Here is a 19,964-nt window from a genome sequence, read left to right on the forward strand (position 1 = left end):
GAGATCACTTGCCAAATTAGCCCAGCTCCATTAATTCCTTTGATGAATCATAATTAGTTACACAGGTCCTAATTCTGCAATACATTTAAGCACATTTATTTGCATGCTAAGTTCAACTCTGTACAGCAGAGCACGGGAGATTATATTTCTAATGTCCATGAATCCCATGAATCAATGCTTCTGAAGTTAACATGCCTGAAGTCAAATGTTTTGCTGAATTGTGCAGTTATAGCAGGAAGCAGGTAGAAAAATAAAAGGACGGTTTGCTATTCTGGGAATGCCTGCTGTCCAGATGCAGGGAAATAAGAACAAGTTGTAGGAGAAAGCAGAAGGTTGCAGCATGCAGCTGTAAGGGTTTCTATGTCAATGATGCTGCCACACGTGCAGTTTCTTTCCTTGGGGTTGCAGTAGTGCTACCTGGCACTCAGCTGTCTGAGGTCCAACTCCATGCACATGTGCACAGCCCTCTCTGCACCATGCATCAGTCCAGTGACAAGTTCTGTCTTTGCAGTGCCTACATAGACAAAGCAAGTGACACAGCTGAGCAGGTGATTTTGATAGACAGCCAGCTGAACTCTCCTGAAGGACTGGCAATAGACTGGGTTCATAAGAATATCTACTGGACAGATTCTGGAAACAAGACCATCTCAGTGGCCACTGCAGATGGAAGCAGGAGGAGGACACTTTTCAACAGTGATCTCAGTGAGCCAAGAGCCATCGCTGTTGATCCCACACGGAGGTAGGTGTAAAGACCGCAAACACTCCCTTCACCAACAGAGATGTTCCAGTCTTCCTTCTGTCTCTCTCACAAACTGGTGGGCGGTTGTCATCTCATCAAGACTTCAGATGCCCTTTAAGATAGATATACCCACTGAAATTAAATGCGACTGCTGAGATGGTTCAACTAACTCTTTGCAAGGCCACTGCTGTTAAAGAAAGGTCTGAAAATAATGGTCAGGTCAGGTGTTCAATGGGCCTGAGCTGGTGTGGGCACACAGGTTGTGCTGGGAAACAGTGCAGTCTGTCTGAGGTGTGTATGGGCTGCTTGGATAAGTGAAGTCCACATGCCTAGCAGACAGACCAGGAGATAGTTTGCATGGTGTTACTAAGGTGAGATTTTGCATTCTGGTGCAAGTTTTGTGGCAGAGCACCCTGTGGGACAGTATGCAGCCCCACGAGGTGCATACCAGAATTAACTGAAGTGGCTGAGGGGCTTTGCTATAATAGGGAGAGAACAGGGCACTTCCTACTCCGATTAGTAGTACAGATTTCTTACACTGGAGTCCAATTTACTGTTTTCTTGCATCTGTCTCTTTCAGATTCATGTACTGGTCTGACTGGGGAGACAAAGCCAAGATTGAGAAAGCTGGCCTGAATGGCATGGGTCGGCAAGTGCTGGTGACTGACAACATCGAGTGGCCAAATGGCATCACCCTGGGTAAGTGCCCAGGTTAGAGCTACAGCATCCACTATGTCTAACATAAAATTATTTTTATTGTTAGATAGGAAAACAAAATTATAAATATGCAAAGGCACTTGCACACAAAAATCCTGGAAATACCCTGTCACTTACTGCTTACCAACACGAGTTATTTTATTTCAGTAGCAAGCATAGGCAGTAAGTCTTGCCACAGTCAGAACTTCATACTGCAGGAGACTTGAGTTGCTTTTAGGTGTGTCTTAACGCAAAGGGAATTGTAGGGGAGGATGCAGAGCTGCAACAACACTTTGGAAGTCCAGGAAGCATCAGAGAGTCCTTGGTGCGAGTGTCCCTGAACCTGGACATGTCTGAGAAGCATTGTCAAGATACTTCGTTGGACTGATGAATGCATGGTACATCATGGCAAGAGACAGAGTCTGCAGAACCCATTCCCTGTCGGCATGCCTGCCCAGCTGCTCTGGGTGGGGGTAGAGAGGTGCAAGCGACCTTGGCTCGTATCCTGGTGGCTCACAGAGGGCTGTGGTCATTCTTGCTGCCACACCAAGTTGCAGGAGTGGAAAGGAGGCTTCCTGCCCTCATAGGGCAGCAGGGGACACCCTCCTCTGGAGTTACAGCCATATGTGTTTAACACCATCCAGAGGTGAGGTTCTCTGGTTTTATATTGGAAAACTCTGGCCATGACAAGGATGTAGGAGAAAATGCTGCTACCACTGCATAGTGGTGAAGTGCTACTGCTGTGAACAAATAATGTTATCCTTTAGTAATTAAGAAATTAATTAATGACTTGTTTAATTAGAGAACTTGTTTTGTGTTGGCGCTCATCCACTTGCATTCTGTTTAGTGAATCTCATCCAAGAATAGTGAATTTGCTCCAGGAAGAGAAATTCAGTGCTTAGGATTCTAAATAACATTGGATCCTTCCCTTCCACTCTTCCCTGCACCCTGCCCAAAACCTGGCCAGTTGTGGTAGGAGTGTCCCCACCACCAGCATTCCCCGATCCTGCAGCACCAGAAGGGTTTCTGGACCCAGGATTCTTCTTCACTGAAAATGTGTAAATTGCACAGCTCCTTCAGAGGGGTGTTTCATTTGAACCACAGTAGTTGTTCTCCAGCAAGAGGACAAGGACTAAATAGCCTTGAGAGGGATGAAGCTTCTTGCTCAGGCACTGATGGACTGACTCTGGGAAGCCCAAACTGCTGCTGCCCTGCATCACCTGGTAATAAAGGAACCTCATTGTACAAAGCTGTCAGTCGGGCATTCCCCCCACACACAACACCAGAATGTTCCTCCTTTTTAATCTTTCTAATAGGGTCTTATCCCAGCATATCTGGGCACTGATTCAAAATCAGAACTAGTGTTAAAAAAAAACCAAACCAACCAACAAAAAGGCCCAATAATAAAGAGATTAGTCATGCTGGCAGCAGGAAAAACATGCTGGGCAAGAGAAAAAGAGTTGCAGGGGCTGTGTGTAATTTTGCTTCATTGTGTTTCACTTCTCAGATTTGCTGAATCAGCGTCTCTACTGGGTAGACTCCAAATTGCATTCACTGTCCTGCATTGATTTCAATGGCAGCAACAGAAAAGTTCTGATCTCTTCTGTTGACGATCTGAGCCATCCTTTCGGCTTAGCAGTGTTTGAGGTAAGAGTCAAAAACGGATGCAGAACAGACTGGAGACTGCAAGAGGTCTCAGAGCTCTTCTTGATTAAAAGCTCTGCCTTTTGCATAGCACAGAAAGCTCAGCGAGGGCGTTTGCTGCTATAGAAACCGATTAACCTGGTGTGGGTTCAGCAGGAAAAATTGTTTTCTAAAGCCCTTAATCAGGAGCAATGTGTTGTTTCATGCTTTTACTTAATGTAGTGCTAGTGCATCCGTGAGGGGCAGGTGGTGCCCAGGGTGACACCTCCCACAGAATTGGTACATGGGTAATGGGTTTCCCTTCATTTGAATTGAGCCAACTGCTCATACAAAGGCCAGAACTATTAACAAGGGTAGGGAGAAGCCACTTCCTGTGATCAGCAGGTGGGACAACCATTCACTGAGTGCCACTGCAACACATCTCGTTTTTGAAAGTCAGCCTTTGAGGGGAGCTGCATGGGCTCAGAGCAACCTCTCAGCCTGCAGTGGAGCACTCTGTTGCTCTCAGCAGCTTTGTTTCACACCATCTTTGCATACCTTTGTTGCATTTTCTTATACCAACAGAAACCTCAGGGGAGTCCAGCCCCTTAAATTTTGCTGCGTTGGCTAGTTGTTGCTGTTGTCCAACCCAGCATCTGCAGAATTATCCTCAGAACATTTTCACCTGTCTTAGGGCTTCACCTGGGATATCTGTGCCACCAAGGCACTCGCAGGGCTCCCCCTGCAGTCACTGTGCACCAGTGCATTGCTGAGGTTGGGGACTTGGCATTAAAAAGGTGCTTGTTCACCTACTTCTGAAAGGGTCAGTTAATTCTCTTTCAGGCTGAACTGCTCCACTTATGACACATAAACCCTGCCACACATCAGAGAAACTTCCCTGACTAAAAAAAATATAGCTGTGATCCTACAAAGACATAAGCCTATTTTCACAAAGGCATTAGGCTTCCAACTCCTACTTGAGTATGTTCCATGGAAAACGCTATTAGTCTTGTAAATTCAGTACTCTTGTACCATTCAGTGTCACAGTGTAGCCTTACTAAGAGCAGTGCAGTAACTAAATAAATAGTATAATTCAGATCCACAAATGTCATCCTGGAAGAACTAAGACCTGCTGAGATCTGCAGAAATTACTATGTAAATGGGCATCCACCTTTCTGCCATTAGTTTACACAGCTACCCAGTGGCAGGGCCCAGGGCTAATGGCTTCCCTGCAGTTTGTATCTCATGCTAAGCATGCATTTGAAACTCTTCATTCCCCATCCTATATCAGGAGTACTCCAGGGGTATGGAAGACATAATTCAAATCCCTGCTTTGCCTGGGTGGAAGCAGAGAGACAATCCAACTCTTACTCCCCTGGTAGAGGATTGCCAAGTATCACTAGCCCAGGGCAGTGAAGTCTTCTCTCTTGTAGCTAAGCTCCTTTCTGTGATTGTTTAAATTATTATGGGAACAAAAGCTTCATCTTTAGCACCTCACTCTAGGTAAGCTCTAGCAGAGAAGGGTGTCTGGTTGGCTCCCTGTCAAGGTGTGTGTCACAGCCTCCTTTCTTTTTGTTTCATTTAACTAGGTTGGCTTTTGACTCAACAAACCCCTCTTCCTTAAAATCCTTATTCCTCCCATGCAATATGTGTGCTATCCAGGCATCTAACTTTGGGCACAGGTTTCCCCAAGACACTGTTGCTTTTCAGTTTTATCCCCATCAGCAATGTTCAGAAGGATCTTTTGGGTTATTCAACCTCTGTATACCCTTCCTCAGCTGAATGGCTGGTTAGAATAACAGACAACCCTTTTGCTTTTGGTAATTTGTGCTTGTTCTCCAGCATTATGGCTTTCCTTACTGAAATACATGTAGTTTTTAGCAGGTAGCAGCACACATAGCTGACCAAGCAAACAAATACTGTTTGATAACTGTAATTCCTTTGTACCTCCTTGACCAGTTATTTTGTTTCTTCAATCATAGCATGCCATGCAAAAGCTATTATTAAAAAAAAGAGTAATAGGTACTCATCTTCCAGGTGCGTTGTGGGCACTGGCCTCTCTTATCTTTGGAAAGGAGAAAACAGAAGCTTCTGGTATGGCCCTTTGGTTCTGCTCATGATCCACCCTGTCTTTAAAAAACAAAAATGGTTCAGAAACAGAATGGCTGCAACGCTTCTGTACTTAACCAAATTTCTGCTCTCTTGTCTCAGTCTCATAGCTACTCAGAATCACTAAGCACTTTATAAACAAGTAGGACTGCTGTGCTTTTAAACGTTAGAAATGACAGTGTCCAAAAAAAGAGAAAGCTGCAGATAGAAGTAGCATGAACTGAAGGTGCCCCAAGGTAGGAACACAGTATGCTGACTTTATGACTACTGGAGTTTAATACAACTTGAGCTGAATTTGAGCAGGGCCAGGTCAGAAATCCTATGTATTTCCTGCAGGACAGAGTGTTCTGGACTGACCTGGAGAACGAAGCAATCTTCAGTGCAAACAGGCTGAATGGCTTGGACATCTCTGTTTTGGCAGAAAATCTCAACAATCCTCATGACATCGTGGTGTTTCACGAACTAAAGCAGCCCAAAGGTAAGACATGTCCTCAGGGTATCAGGGCCCTAAATGAGGTTTGTTTAGTTAGTAAATGAAATGCTTCCTGATGGTCTTGATGAGAGGGAAAGTACAGGTAATAATGTGAAATCAATGCCTAATGTTTGAAGTTCCTGCATAATTAATTCAGCAGCAGCATTTATTGAAAAGTCTGCAATTTGTTAATAGCTGTATAATTAGCATCTTATCAAACAGTGAGCTGCTCTCATCGCTGTGATGCTTGCCATTCATTATATATTTGGGCAGTTTTTATAGTAGCCTAAGGTTTCATTCTACTCCAAACTGTAAAGACAATTAAGCAGCCTGGTTAATTGAGGTAGGGAGTGAAAGAGAGTCTTCTTAGACGACCTGCTATTTCTTTGCCAAGAACAAGAAATAATCAGAAAAATAACGTGTCTTTTCTTCCGTCCTTGAACAGCTCCAGATTCCTGTGAGCTCAGCCCCCAGCCAAATGGAGGCTGCGAGTATTTATGTCTTCCCGCACCTCAGATCTCTCCCCATTCTCCCAAGTATACATGTGCCTGTCCTGATAACATGTGGCTGGGTCCCGACATGAAAAAGTGCTACAAAGGTAAAGACAATCATGTCATTGTTTTGCTATTCCAACCAAATGATACTTGGAATGAATATATTTCCTGATTGTGGAACACAAACATTAGCTTTTGTATTCCACATACTTGCTGCCTTCTGAACACAGCAGTGTGGTGTCCTTTACTGAAAACTTTCTTATTTTTTAAAGCATAACCAGAAGAAGATACAGCAGGAAGAGGAAAAAGTGATAAAGCCCAGCACTACAAGTGTGAATGGGCAATATCATAAAAATTTGCCACAGTATTACCCCATAGTTTCTGGATCTGGAGAGGCCACAGTCATTGCTGATAATATCTTGAAGAGACAGGTGGTTTCAATGTAGTTTTCCCTAACATGCAAGTAGTTCCTGGTACAAATTCAGTATCTTCTGAGGTACTGAAAAAAACCCTAAGTTTTTGAACTTCTAACTGCCGCCCATCCAGAATGCTTTATTACTGTGAATAAAGCCTGACTTCAGGAAATCATTTCTGTGTCTTTAGGCGGAGAACTATCAATAGACCACTTACCTGGTAAATTGAATTGGAAATTGGTTTCTGCTTCTAATCAGTGAACATAACAATCCTCCCCAGATTTCTATCACCATTTGTGATTTGCTTTGTGTACTTACTTTTAGCAAATTTCCCGTTTGCTTACTTTTCAGATCTTCCAACTACTTCAACGACTGTACTGGCTTCTACAACCACAGCATCCCGTACTGCCAGTACCACGACCATCGCAACTGTTATTGGCACTGCCAATAACACCCCTGAAGTCGTCCCCAAAGCTGTATCAGAAGCTACAATTACCACCCCAAGTTTTCATTTACCTTCGACCACATCCATCCTTCTAGATCCTGAGATGACCACTGGAAACAGCAATTTATCACAGCACTGTAAGAGAATGAGATTCCTCTTTTCTTTTTCTATATATACTGTATCACAAAAACCCATGCGCTGGTGGGAGACCTGACCTAACGTGTGCGTAATAAACAAGTCAGATGCAGGCACATCCTGTGGCATAGCAGGAGAAATCAGGTATTCTTTCTGCAGGCGCCTCTGTTATGATGGCTGATGTGATTCTAGTCACTCAGGATGTTAAGGAACTTATGTCAGGTTTTCATCCAGCGCACGTAAAGCTGACTCTAGAGATGAGGCCCCGAGACTGGTCCTTGCCTCATGCCTAATGCTAGGTCATCCCAGCTTCTGTGCTGCTGTCGTGCTGCATACTGTAATATGGATGATTCTACAGGCACTTCGCTTATTTTAATTATTTAATTATTAATGTGATCCAGTACAAGTTGTGAGTGAAAAATGCCCCATCCAGCTTCAGCCCTGCAGGATGTTTGGAATTACTACAGCCCAAGACAAGCCGCATCTGTTTTGCATGGCTGTGCTTTGCATGATAACGTGGCCTGACCCAGGACAGACATTTGAAGTTTTTCATTACAATATTAGAAAAGTACCCCAATGGAGAGCACTAATAGGCTCTCTTAAAGTTCACCCTACGAAATGAGTATGTAGTGAAACACCAACCTCCCGTCTCTGTGCTAACAGGTAACCCTTCTGGATCATGCTGCCGAGGCAAAGCAGAAAAGCTGAGGCAGGCTGCAGCAATGAGTGGTATATGTGTTGACTAACTCCTTAGTTGTTAAAAAAAAAAAAAAAAAAAAACCAACTTAAAAAGACAAGTTGTGCAGATGGCTTTGAACTCCGTTCTTCTTCTGACAGCTCAATAAATCATTAATTGTGTTGTACTAGGAAGTGTTCTACTTTGGATTTTTAAGAGCACTGTTCAGCATCCCCTGATCCATGCATGGGATTTCCATTAAATGTCACATTTTTTAAAACTGACCTCCTTTTTTGTTCTTGAAAACTTAGAAGCACAAGTACAGTCACTTACTCATTTCTGGTTAGAGATTCTCTATGTGCTAACACTGTACTGAGTGCTTCCCTTAACGGGCCACGCTCTCCTGGCATGTAGTTTGCAATCCTGCGAGGGCTGTAGCACTTTATGGCCAGGCTGTTTATTGTCCCTAAGAAAAAACAGCTCAGCTTATCCCAGACCTGTGTTTATATGCTTTTTATCTTCTTCATAATAACTTAATTGCAGAACTTTTCCTAAACTCTTGGATTACAAAAGCTTTCTGATGGGCAGAACAACATGGTTACTAACATAAAACATTCTTTAGTCATGGCTTTAGAACCAGCAAATGAGTTAAATGATCAGAACTACTTCTGTAATTACAGATGCAAATAACGACCAAGGCTTTGATTCAACGGTGACAGCAGCTGTTATTGGAATTGTCATTCCTGTTGGTAAGCTTATTTCATTTAACCTCTGAAGGAGAGCATACCAAAATGCTGGTGTAAATATGCTCTTCTGACTCTCAAGGTTGGGGTGGGAAAGAATACAGGAACTGCTGAAGTGGGGAGAAGCAGCCTGGCTTCAAGAACATTGTTCAAGGATGGATATCTACATGGGAACACCCCAGCAGCTTCATGCCTGGCTAACAGCCCTCTCTTTCCCCTTTCCTCAGTGGTCATTGGCTTGCTGTGCATGGGGGGATACCTCATCTGGAGAAACTGGAAACGGAAGAATACTAAAAGCATGAATTTTGATAATCCAGTGTATAGGAAGACAACAGAAGAGGAAGATGAAGACGAAATCCACATTGGGCGGACGGCCCAAATTGGACATGTCTACCCAGCAGTAAGTACCTGCAGAAACTGCTGATGGAGAAGATTAATTTTATTGAGAGTTTAGATACAGAATTATCTCCAGCCGATTACGGTGTTGGTTTTTTGGCATATAATGACCTGAATAGGCAGAAGCCTAAACTTCTGGGCAGCTCATGCAGTTGTCTTAGAATACAGTGGTCTACATAATAAGATACTCTGTTCAAATGGAGAATAATTGTCCTAATCGATAAATGTAATAAGCTAGCTAGTGTAAAGCTAGATATCTCAAGAGCTCAACAGCTGATTACTTATCCTCTACTGGATTCCACTGTGCCTGTGCTTAGACTGCTACCAAGTGTCTGAACTATCTTAAGGATAACTTGAGTTTCTCTACAAACCAGGGAGAGCATTTTCTGTATAATGTAGCAGTATAAAGAGGAGCCAGATTCCTCTGAATGAGGAATGAGGTTCTGTTAGAAGTTAAGGAAATTTGCCTTGGCAAGATTAAGCTTTCCAAAAGCAAACACTCATTCTGACAGCAAGTCCTATGTATGCAGAAGAAAGAGAACCTGTTTTCCTGTAAAGGAGCCTCCTCCAAAGCAGCCGCCCTGGTGAGATAAAGCGTGGGCAGTTATAACCGCATTGTCTTTTTAGAAGAAAGTGTAAAGATCCATAAGTAATGAGTGAAGGCAATATAGCTTCTGTAGGCAGGCAGGCATATAGGTAATGCCCTATGTTATCTAAAGATCACACTAGAAGAAGGTGTTATCCCTTACAAGGAACTTTATCCATGTAATTCAGAAGTCAGTTAAACTTTCCAACACCTCTTTAGAAACACTTGAGTGAGCAACCCCATTTGGGGAAAAGAATCCAATCAAAAATAGACTTCTGTCACCATTACACTGGGGACAACAATGAGATTGTTAACAGGAAATACACGCTAGCAACAGTATCAGAATGTGCTTCTGCATCAAAATTCACGAGTCTCAAACCTCCTCCTCAAGGGTGTTTTCCTTCCTTCACAGCGTGTAGCACTAAGCTTAGAAGATGACGGGTTGCCATGAGGATGAAGCTGCTGCTCCAAACACCACACTCAACAGATTTGCTTTGGATCACAGAACCTGCTTCTTAATTTTAATCATTATTTATGTTGCAGAAGGGTAACCACAAAGTTATAATGAACTGCAAACATCCAAAGGATGTGAGAGTTTTGTATGTATAATCTTTTATACACATTTTAACTTGTTGCACTACCCATTTGTGATAGTGAATAAGCAACAGCTGAGCTACTAACTCGGTGTACATAACCAGCCAGGCTGAAGGTTCAGTAGCTATTGCTTTATTTTAAGACTATATTTATAGCTATTTTGTAAATATGTTGAATATGCTTTGTGGCTATCCATCAACATAAGTAAAACAAATTCTGTACAGGCAGTTTAGAAATATTTATTAACAAAATCTGGATTATAAAATCTGTTCTGTAAATATAGTAGAGGGGTGAGAGTATTTATTTTTTGTATGTTTGGCTTGCTGTGCATAGATTATCTGTGTATATATCTATCTAGGCTAGATAGATATATAGGCATATAAATATATACATATATATAAAAATATATACATCTATTTTAAAACTACTAGCCTATGTTTATGAAAATTAGGGATAATTGAATTTTTACAGGATGTTTGAGAAGTTTGCTTTGAAATCTAAAGACACGAAGTAAGAGCAAGCTGCCCTGTCAGCCAGCGGACCCATGAAGCACTCCCATAACACAGAGCTCCTGTTGCCCAGGCGGGCTCGCCAGGGTTGCTTTTTCGTTCCCAGTCTATCCAGACAGACTCAGCTCCAGCGCTTCTAACTGACGAGCTACTGCTTACAGCATTTCTGTCAGGAGAAACTCCTATGGCACCCAGGGGTTTTTTGTGTTGTAGTGCTGCTTTTTACAGCTTGGTACAGATTTGATGTAGCTTGCTTTGTTTGTTTCTAAATGTAAATCTAAATGCTTTTCCCTACTGGGAATCTTGCATCTCTCAAGTCAGCTTAGAATTAGCGGAAACAAAGATTTAGCCACATACTTCCATGCACCTGAAGTGAGCACTCTTCACCAACTCATCAGGGAAAAAAACCCACAATAAGAAAAGTTAATTCCTTCCCTCCTTGCCCTTTTCCCCTGCTCATACTCATGAAGAGTCCAAATTCAGGAGATGCTACGGGGCCGTGTCATAATTCACCATATGTAGAATTCTCTGAGGCGCAGCACTTGCCTTCCAAACTACTGCCCATGGGACAACCTGCGCCACAGCAGATCTCACAAACCGCAGAGCGCTGGGTGAGGAGGCTGAAGGAGGGTAAGAGGTCACAGCCTCACGTCAGTGTCTGTGCTGGGTCATCCCACACCTTGCAGGAAAAACGTTTTTTCTCATCTCATCCTATAAGATTCCCAGGGAATTCTACGGAAGCAAACACACACAGTGACCATGGCATAATGGACTAATACCTCCCTGAACCTAGAGAAATCTTCCTGCCATACTTACGTCAGTTGAAGCTTTTTTCCAGTATTCAAATGAGTAGAAGAAACTCAGGGGTTTTTTTCCTTTTTTCCTTTTTTTTGGTGGGGGGTGGTCTTTTAGAATAAATTCACAGTCTAATGTGAGCTGGAAGTTGATTCTTGACTAAGGAAAGGAAGAAAGTGTCTACAGACCTAGCACGCATTACAAACGTTATACACGCTCTCAAAGTACTTCATGCATAGACAATACATAAACAATGACGCATCCTTCCATTCAAATTTTAGATTTTAAGGCAGTGAAAAAATGATAGAGGTATCCAATTGTTGTTTTAAGGTATGAAGGTGTTTCTACAAATCCATGCACTGTGTACACGAAGAAAAAAAACTGAGACAAGGCTGTATGTGATAACACTGTAACTAACAGACGAATGTAAATACATTTGAAAGCTCTACAGTTTTGATACTTTTTTAAGCACACGTACACATAAACCTGTATAAACCATGTATAGAAGGCTGCAGTTTTTTTCAAACCACTGTAAATGAACTCAATGTGCAGTGTTGATTTCAACCTTTACAGATTTGTAACTACTGAAAAGTCAAACACCAAATTTGTTTTTTAAGAAATTAATTATTTTAAATAATGGCTCAGATTGTTAGGATGATATTTACCATTGTATTCATTTCTGATCTCTGTCTCATCATACTGAAGTTCTGTTAGAGTACGTTCTTGCTTGGTGCCTTTTGTGTTTCAGTTTTTACGTTACGGACAAAAGGACCAGGGAGGGGCAGGATCTGCTCTGCGTAGCACTTGCTGTACGTACATCCACGCGGATTACTGAAAACCAAATGAACGCATTTGTAAAACAGTGCACTGTTTCTATAGAAAGATTAAATTTTTTTACCTGGGAGTACTGAGCTAATTACGTTGTAGTGCTTAAAATGCTGTCCTAGACCTGGGGCTGGTTCATATTTTGGTCTGAGTTTTCCTTAACTCTTAATTGTCCAAACCAAAAGTGGGAGTTGGGAACCCTATTGTGCAGTTCAGCTCTGCTCTGTACAGTTCCGCTCTGTAGCTGCAGTAGCTGCAGCTCCACAATAGCAACACTGAAATCGGTTCACGTGCTACGTGCAAATGAACAGACCCTTTTGTTACGAATTATCTTTCTCTGCCACTTTGGTTTTGGTCATCTTCAAATCACATGGAAAACAGGACCGGGTTCATAATGTCCTTGAGCTGAAAAATTAGATGGGTGCTGTGACAAAAATAAGTGAGTAAAACTTGCAGTGGTACAAGTACACTAGTCCTTACCCGGTGTGAGAGAACGTTGTGTCAAAAGTGGGTGTACTCACTGGTGTGTACAGTAACTGGTGGGTTACTGGTGTGTAACCCGAACTGTTACGTGTTAGACTATTCAAGGGCAAGTTGCAAACTACTCCATTTCTTCGTATGGCTTTTAGCAAAGCAGATCTACAGAAGCTGAAAAACTTGTTACAGCCAAATATGTACTTTTGCCATCCTGAAAAAAAAAAAAAAAAGCGCCAGAAATACTGCTAGTCTTGGAATCACAACAGGCAGCCTTCGCTCCCCACCCCCCAAAAAACCATACAGTCTCTTCTACGGAAATAAAGCTGAAATTAAATCTGCTGTTCTAGAAGTTCAACAATGGCTTTAGGTGGAGACAAGTGCGTCAGAACTAAACGTGCAGTTAGCTTGCTCTCTCTTCCCAGACTGCTGAAAATGAAATCCTAGATAAGAAACAAGGATGTTGCAAACAAGGAGGGACGACTGGAGGCATTTTCTGAACCGGACGGGCAGTTTGGGCCCCATGCAAACCTACATACGACACTTCCCTGTGCAGAGAGAGGCCTGAGCAGGCGCTCAAATGCTTAAAAGACTCCTCACACTTTAGGTAGTGCTGGATGTTCCCTTTGGTCTGTCTGTGTGGGAAATCTGCTGTGTAACGTCACTTAAAATTCAAGTCATCAGCCAGGGGAATAAAGACAAACAAACGGCACCAAATGGCTGGTCATTTCCCTACCCCAGGTAATTTGCAGGATATACTCAAAGAAGCATTAGAACCCAGTGCACTGAAGATACTAGAACCTGTTGAGTTGTTAGCAAAGACACCACTTAAAAGGCTTTATGAAAGTAATGTTCGGTCAATTTTTTTGCTCTTAAAAGTGTCGGCTGCTTCGCAGCATTCCTTTCAGACACAAATGGTTATTACCAAACTAATATGGACATACATATTGGCAAGTACAAGGGTCAAGTTTCTATTTAACTGAATAGGTTTGTCTTCCTTTAAAATATTTCTCCATTTCAGTTAAATATTTTAGCAGAGTAATATGGTAGCAAATAGGAAAGCTGACAACAAAACAAAACAAAAACTCTCCAGATCTAAACAGAGAGGGACGTACAAATGAAAAGAAGAGCCTCATATGAGAGTCCCAAACCTATCTGGGGCACTGAGGGACGAGGTGTGCCTGCAAAAACAATCCTTTTTAAAAAAAAAAAAAAAACTTTTTTTGACTCCATGCTGTATTAGCAATAAAATTCTATTATTTTTTTGTTTTGCTTTGTACACATAGTAACGGTACAGGATGAGCTAACCCATCGCAAGACTGTGCTGCCTACGTCCCTCAAGATGCTGTATGACCACATGCACACATATAAATCTGTGTAGCGTAGGTAATGCCTGTAGCTCGGTTACCTTTTTGCCTGCTGCAGGAGTACGTATGCTTCGGTGCCTCACACTGGGCTTGTTCTCTCACAAATCAGTCCTTTAACTTGGTGAAACGGCTTTAAATCTGTCTTTCTAATTTACACCCTTGCCTTCAAAAAGGGAGCTTTAGCCATGGTCTATTGTCAGCTTTTTCACTGCTTCAGTGCCGGAGTCCAGTGCCGCCTTCACGCCTAAATGCACAGTCTCAGCGTTAGAAGGACTCAAAGGGAGAAGGGCAGCAACAGAGACAGTGACGCCAGCTGTGGGCTACATAACCCCTCTCAGACTCCAGCTGCAGCCCATGCGCACATTAACACGCTGGGTGCTCAGTGCCAGCTCAGAGCACCCACGGGCACTTTGTGGGTCCCGTGCCCTCTAACAGCTGTAACAGGAGCGCTGCTGGGCTGGGCGCGGTCTGCACTGACCGAGGATGCCCCGCAAACAGCACGCTGGCTGATGCCGGTATCGGCACAGGCCCAGGTGATGGCTTGACAGAGTTGGTTTCAGTCATTGTTTGAGGGTTGTTGTGGCTTGTCCTGATGACAAAAAAAAAAACCACACCAAAAACAAAACCCCATAGAGGCTGCAGCTTTGCAGCTGTGTGTTTCTGCAATAAGTTGCAAACAATCAGTCCCACAGCGCAGCAGCAAGCATGTCCTAGCCATGACCGGCACTTCATGATGAGGTGAAATGTGGTAAATCTGGGATGAACAGGAGCGCTCAAAGGCTGTGCCAGGGACAGGCTTGTCTGAGCTTTTGCACATGAAGCGTAGGCCTGCCCCCTAATCTGCTACAGTGAGCTAGAGGCAAGGCATACACTGTCATCCTTGGCACAGGATGAAAATACGCAGAGCCACACATTTAAGTAACCAATGTGATGGCCCTGTAAGAGAAAAACGGGGGAGGGGCGGTTGGCTCCCTTCAGGGTCGTGCCAGAGACTGAACTGGCTAGTCTCAGCAGGAGTACACGCACCTGGCAAGCAGTTTACCGAGCTTGTTGCACCTTGATCAGCAGAAAACCACCTGAGTTAGCACACCTCATCTTACCTGTATGGCTACAAGCGCAGACTCGCCAGCCAAGACACAAGTCTCACAGGATCAAATTTTACACAGCTAAATATTAACTTGTGGCTTTTGATATCACAGCAGCAGACACAGTAACACAAAATATTAAGGTCGCAGAAGATGACCTCACAACAGTGTCCCCAGAAGCGAGGCCGTCTGCCTCAGAGATTTCTCATTCCAACAGTGGTAGCACCTACCAGAACAAACCAACAAGCATAGTTAAGGCTATGCTCTTGGCTCTTACGGGCCGCGGGTAATGCTAACTTGTAGCTGTACCTAGGGATCAACAAGCAAAATGAGAATTAACATGCTCTAAAAAAAAAAAATAATCTTTTTTCAAATTATTTGCAGCATTCAAATTTCACTATGTACCTCAGTGGGAGAACATTTTCTTAACGGATTAGCTGCAGCTTCCTGCTAAATGCTCCACACTATTAAGGAAACCACTGTAATCTCGTCAGTCGTGATGGGGCAGCCATCTCAGCAGGGAGCTAAAAGTTATGGTAGCGTAACAAGCAAATCTCCCTGATGCTTTGGTAGGCGCTAGCCTGGTTACATGGATGGCTGGCACAGGACTACAGCAAAGAGGAGGCTGAACTGATACTTTTTTTTCTTGTCTTCACATCAGCTCAGTTCTTCACTCCTCGCCTACAGGATACACAGGTGGATGAGTAGAGGTTGTAACTACAGTTCTTGGCCAGGTACAACTAAGGCCAAATAACAAAGATGTTCACATTATCCTATCCAGGATTTTATCTGCTGAGTCTGCCAATTAAGGAATTAATTACTTCCAACTATAGTAATTTATTTTCATGGATATATTCCCCCACTGGGACTTAGTTCATTTAATTCAAACCGTTATACGTATAGGATAATGGAAAGACTTATGACCAAATGTACAAGGAAAAGCCCTGAATCTACACATTTGGCTAATAAGGCATAGACCTCAATACGATCTAAGCAAAGAGAACCCCTTGCAGTAAAGCTTAGAAGATAAACAATACTTGGAAAGTAATGTTTAGGTCTAAGGTTTGATGACAGGAATTTTCTTACAAAGGCTAAGTTGACATTTAGACTTCTTGTACTAATAAAAACTGACACAAAATTATTGGAAATCTACATTAAATTGTTATTAGCCATATCGGAAATGTGTGCCATATTTAAAAGCCTGACCTCATAAAATGACTTCATATTACTTCGATGCTAAAGTCGTCAGCAGCAATAAAGGTCGTGAGGAAGTTAATAACTTTTTTTAAACACATCAGAGACTGGAAGCCTGCAAAAGAGCAGGTGATGTTAACAGAATCTGTTGCAGTAGAGGAAACTCATGGTGAATGTGTATTTTTAATTTTGCATACAACCTTGATCTTCCCACCTTAAAAAGGCCGAACACAGCTAGAAAAGACACTGAGAAGGTCAACAAGGATAATGGTGGAATATATTACATTTTGCAAAGTTTCGACTCAGAAAGACTCAACTGAGAGGATGTACAACACCTATATATAAAATCATTAACAGTGCAGAGAAAGCACCAGGGCATAATTATTTCTCTAAGTATCCATTACTGGCTACTGTGAGACAGGGGGTGGGGTAAATGGAATTCGTCTGATCCAATATGACAGTCACGATGATCAGATGAGTAATTTCTCATATTTGCTTTTCCTTCTTTTTTAATCATTGCCTTATTTACTGTAGAACATGGAAATTCTTTTAGGAAATACAATAACTGAAGCTTAACAGACTTACTGTCCATATGAACAAAGTAGTTCATGGACCTCAAGGGCAGCTCTGGTTCCATGCTTAGCCACACCAGACAATTACACACTTTTCCTTCCTTTATTCCTTCATATCTACAGAAGAAGGAAAACCTTCACAGTTTACCTCTTTCAGGCAACACCTGACCAAATCCTTTATCTCTAGGCTGCCTTTAAGGTCACAGTAGCACTTCTACACCGGTGCCTGCCTTCCTGCTCCTCTCAATTGCCTCCTGTGGTTCTTTTGGAGCACCCTTCTCCAGAAAATACCCAATAGCCCTTGTTTAAAAGGCAATACTCAATAGAGTCACTTTGATCGCATAATATTGTTAATCATACCCCTATGAGCCAAATTAGAAACTCTAGTACAGTGCATACAGTAACTCTACCAAAAGACACAATAACTTCCGCTCTTCCTTTAAGACAGCCCTGTGAAACTGCAAACCCATTTCTGAAATAGTACCAGCCTTCAAAACAGATGCATCATCCCCAAAGAGACGCATGCAGAGTTGCTCAGGCACTAAAACTGATGGTGCTTAACAAACAAATGTTTACTTTTTTTTTTTTAATCAATGTTAATAATTTCAAAATAGGTATTTTAGGAGGTTTTGTTGTTCACGCAGAGCTTTTGATTATCAATATTAGAATCTTTACAGAGCAAAGGGGAACAGCAAAAATTTAAGGGCAATGGACTTGAGAAAAAAAAAAAGCATCTATTTACTAAAAGGAATTTTAAAAATGACAGTGTGAGCAATCTCAACATTACAAAACATGGTTGAGGGTACACAGCAGAGATTTTAAACAACTGTGTAAAATTATTTTCGTTCCCAAAACTAACGGATAAACACGAGCTTCCAAGATCTGCATCACTGTACCATAGATACAAGCATTGTAAAAACAAGACATTTTAAATAGTTCAGCTAGCTGAGTAAGTTTGTTCTCTCAGCATGTACGATGCCTTGAGAGACCATCATTTATGAGCACTGGTCTTTTTGCAGGAAAGGCCAAATTTCAAATCCCATCACCCTTTTGGGGTTAAGTAGATGTGAGCTCCATCTCAGTGTAGTGAGGCACGAACTCTCCAAACTACATCTCCCTTTGTTTCTTACTTTTTTTTTCCTCCCCATTTTGGCTATTTAAGAACTATCAGTACAGACTCTGATCATGAGTACCTACTTTGTTTCTTGCAGACTAGGGGACAAAAACCTAGGACTTTGGCACACAACCCCAGATGACAGTTAAGGTTGCTCCTTTGCCTTAGCTATCACTCTTTGCCCAGGAGATAACTACAAACGAACAATGATGTCTTAAGTGTTACAACTCACATGGACAACCACCAAATACACAACATTTGCGGGAGTTCTTCAGTCATGTTACCAAGTTTACAGAAGCTCTTATAGCTTCAACATATAAGGCACCAAAACTATCAAATTAGAAAAGGTATGATATTCAAAGTATGATCACTGGCCTAGATTCAGACTCTAAGTGATACAAATACACACGGATAGGGGTGCACCCCAAGCCCGATTTATAGGCAACCTAAGGTAAGACATGGGCCCATCTGTAGACCAAGATAAATTGAGAAGCTGTGACACCAGCATCTAGTGATGATGCTGCATTTGTTTGTAGTACATTACTCTGGACTCTGAGCTACACTATTCCAGGAACTAGCTACAGTTACGGTTTCCCATAGCAACAAGGTATATGGGACTAATTGTTCAGGAAAAAACAGCTTAATGGGAGCTATACCTCCCTAAAGCGAGTTTATCCAAGTGTTTCCTTGGTTTGCAGGATACTGAAACAAGGATCCTCCATGTGCATCTGAAATACCACTAGAATTTAGTCAAAACGTACTCCTGTTCACAGCAGCAGGTATTTTACCATACCCACGCTGATTCAGACCCTGCAGACAAGCCTTGTCAAATCAAGGAAGAACGGACTAAACTTCTCCCCAGATTCCCCCATCCTCACTGATTTAGGAAGATATGAACACAAGTAAATCTATGTCTCTGCAACACGATAAGAGAAGAGATTAGCCTTCACAAACACCTATATTTTATAATATAAATATTTATTAATTCTTAAGTGAAACAATGCATTGTTTGAAGAACCATACCACGACAGTCCCAGGTACTTACACCATAAAAGTGCTAGTAGTCTGTAACAATGGTAGGTGCCATCAGTTATGACCTATCTTAATATCAACCATTATTTTTCCAAGTACCAAGCATTGCACAGAATATAAATGCAGCCTATACACACTAATAAGCATTTTAAGATTTGCTAGGAACAGTCAAAGCTTACCACAAGCAATCCCATAAGAACACGTTCTCTTAAACTCTTCAGCCCAGCCTCAAACAAACAAACAAACCCAGTCTGGACAGACTTCAGCTTTAAATGCTCGGCAAGTTATCATTCAAAACAACTAGCTGACAATTTCTGTTTTCCCATTGTGCTTTCAAGGCAGGAAGCAAATGGTTTCATTTGGGATCCACTGCACAGGTGGGAAGACTTGAATTAACTGAAGGGGAAAAGAAGCATCAACTGGCAAGAAAGGTAAGGTAACAAAACCAAGACTGCAGTGGCTGCCGTACGGAAAAGCAATAAATACATATCCAAAATAATGCACCACATACTGCAAGCTGCAATTTCATTAAAGCTTTTAGTAAGCACACAGAAACTGCTTACAAAACCACTATCACCCAGTTCACTTTCCCCGCACAGTGACCGCGCAGGCTTGTTCTGCATTGATTGTGCTTTAAATTGTGACTCCATAGCAAACTCCTACAGGTATGACTACGTGCAAATCTCTAGTACCTTACCTGATAATAGGCTGTCGCCTCAGAGTTGGTGTTATATTAAGAGTTTTCACCTTTCAGAGCAGATGCGTGTTTGGCAAATCCACCACCCAGAAGCGAACGGGGCAGGGATGGGCCGGAGGAGTGAACTGGAGCTTTCTGAAGGGAGCACAGACAGCAAAGTATCAAACACCCACTCACAT

At 42.3% G+C, this 19,964-nt stretch overlaps 1 protein-coding gene across 4 annotated transcripts in view; it reads left to right on the forward strand.

Moving 5' to 3' along the window:
- LRP8 (LDL receptor related protein 8) overlaps positions 1-13,550 on the forward strand; it is a 198,890-nt gene extending 185,340 nt beyond the window's left edge. For all 4 annotated transcript variants that reach the window (XM_064455062.1, XM_064455063.1, XM_064455064.1 and 1 more), the window contains 9 exons: positions 512-739; positions 1,320-1,438; positions 2,943-3,082; positions 5,504-5,645; positions 6,085-6,237; positions 6,898-7,128; positions 8,483-8,551; positions 8,773-8,945; positions 9,940-13,550. In XM_064455062.1, coding sequence (XP_064311132.1) covers positions 512-739; positions 1,320-1,438; positions 2,943-3,082; positions 5,504-5,645; positions 6,085-6,237; positions 6,898-7,128; positions 8,483-8,551; positions 8,773-8,945; positions 9,940-9,978 — 1,294 coding nt within the window. In that variant the 3' untranslated portion in view covers positions 9,979-13,550. The remainder of the gene's footprint in view (positions 1-511; positions 740-1,319; positions 1,439-2,942; positions 3,083-5,503; positions 5,646-6,084; positions 6,238-6,897; positions 7,129-8,482; positions 8,552-8,772; positions 8,946-9,939) is intronic.
- Positions 13,551-19,964: the final 6,414 nt, after the last annotated feature.

This window comes from Phalacrocorax carbo, chromosome 6 (assembly GCF_963921805.1).
Source record: "Phalacrocorax carbo chromosome 6, bPhaCar2.1, whole genome shotgun sequence".
Taxonomy (NCBI): domain Eukaryota; kingdom Metazoa; phylum Chordata; class Aves; order Suliformes; family Phalacrocoracidae; genus Phalacrocorax; species Phalacrocorax carbo.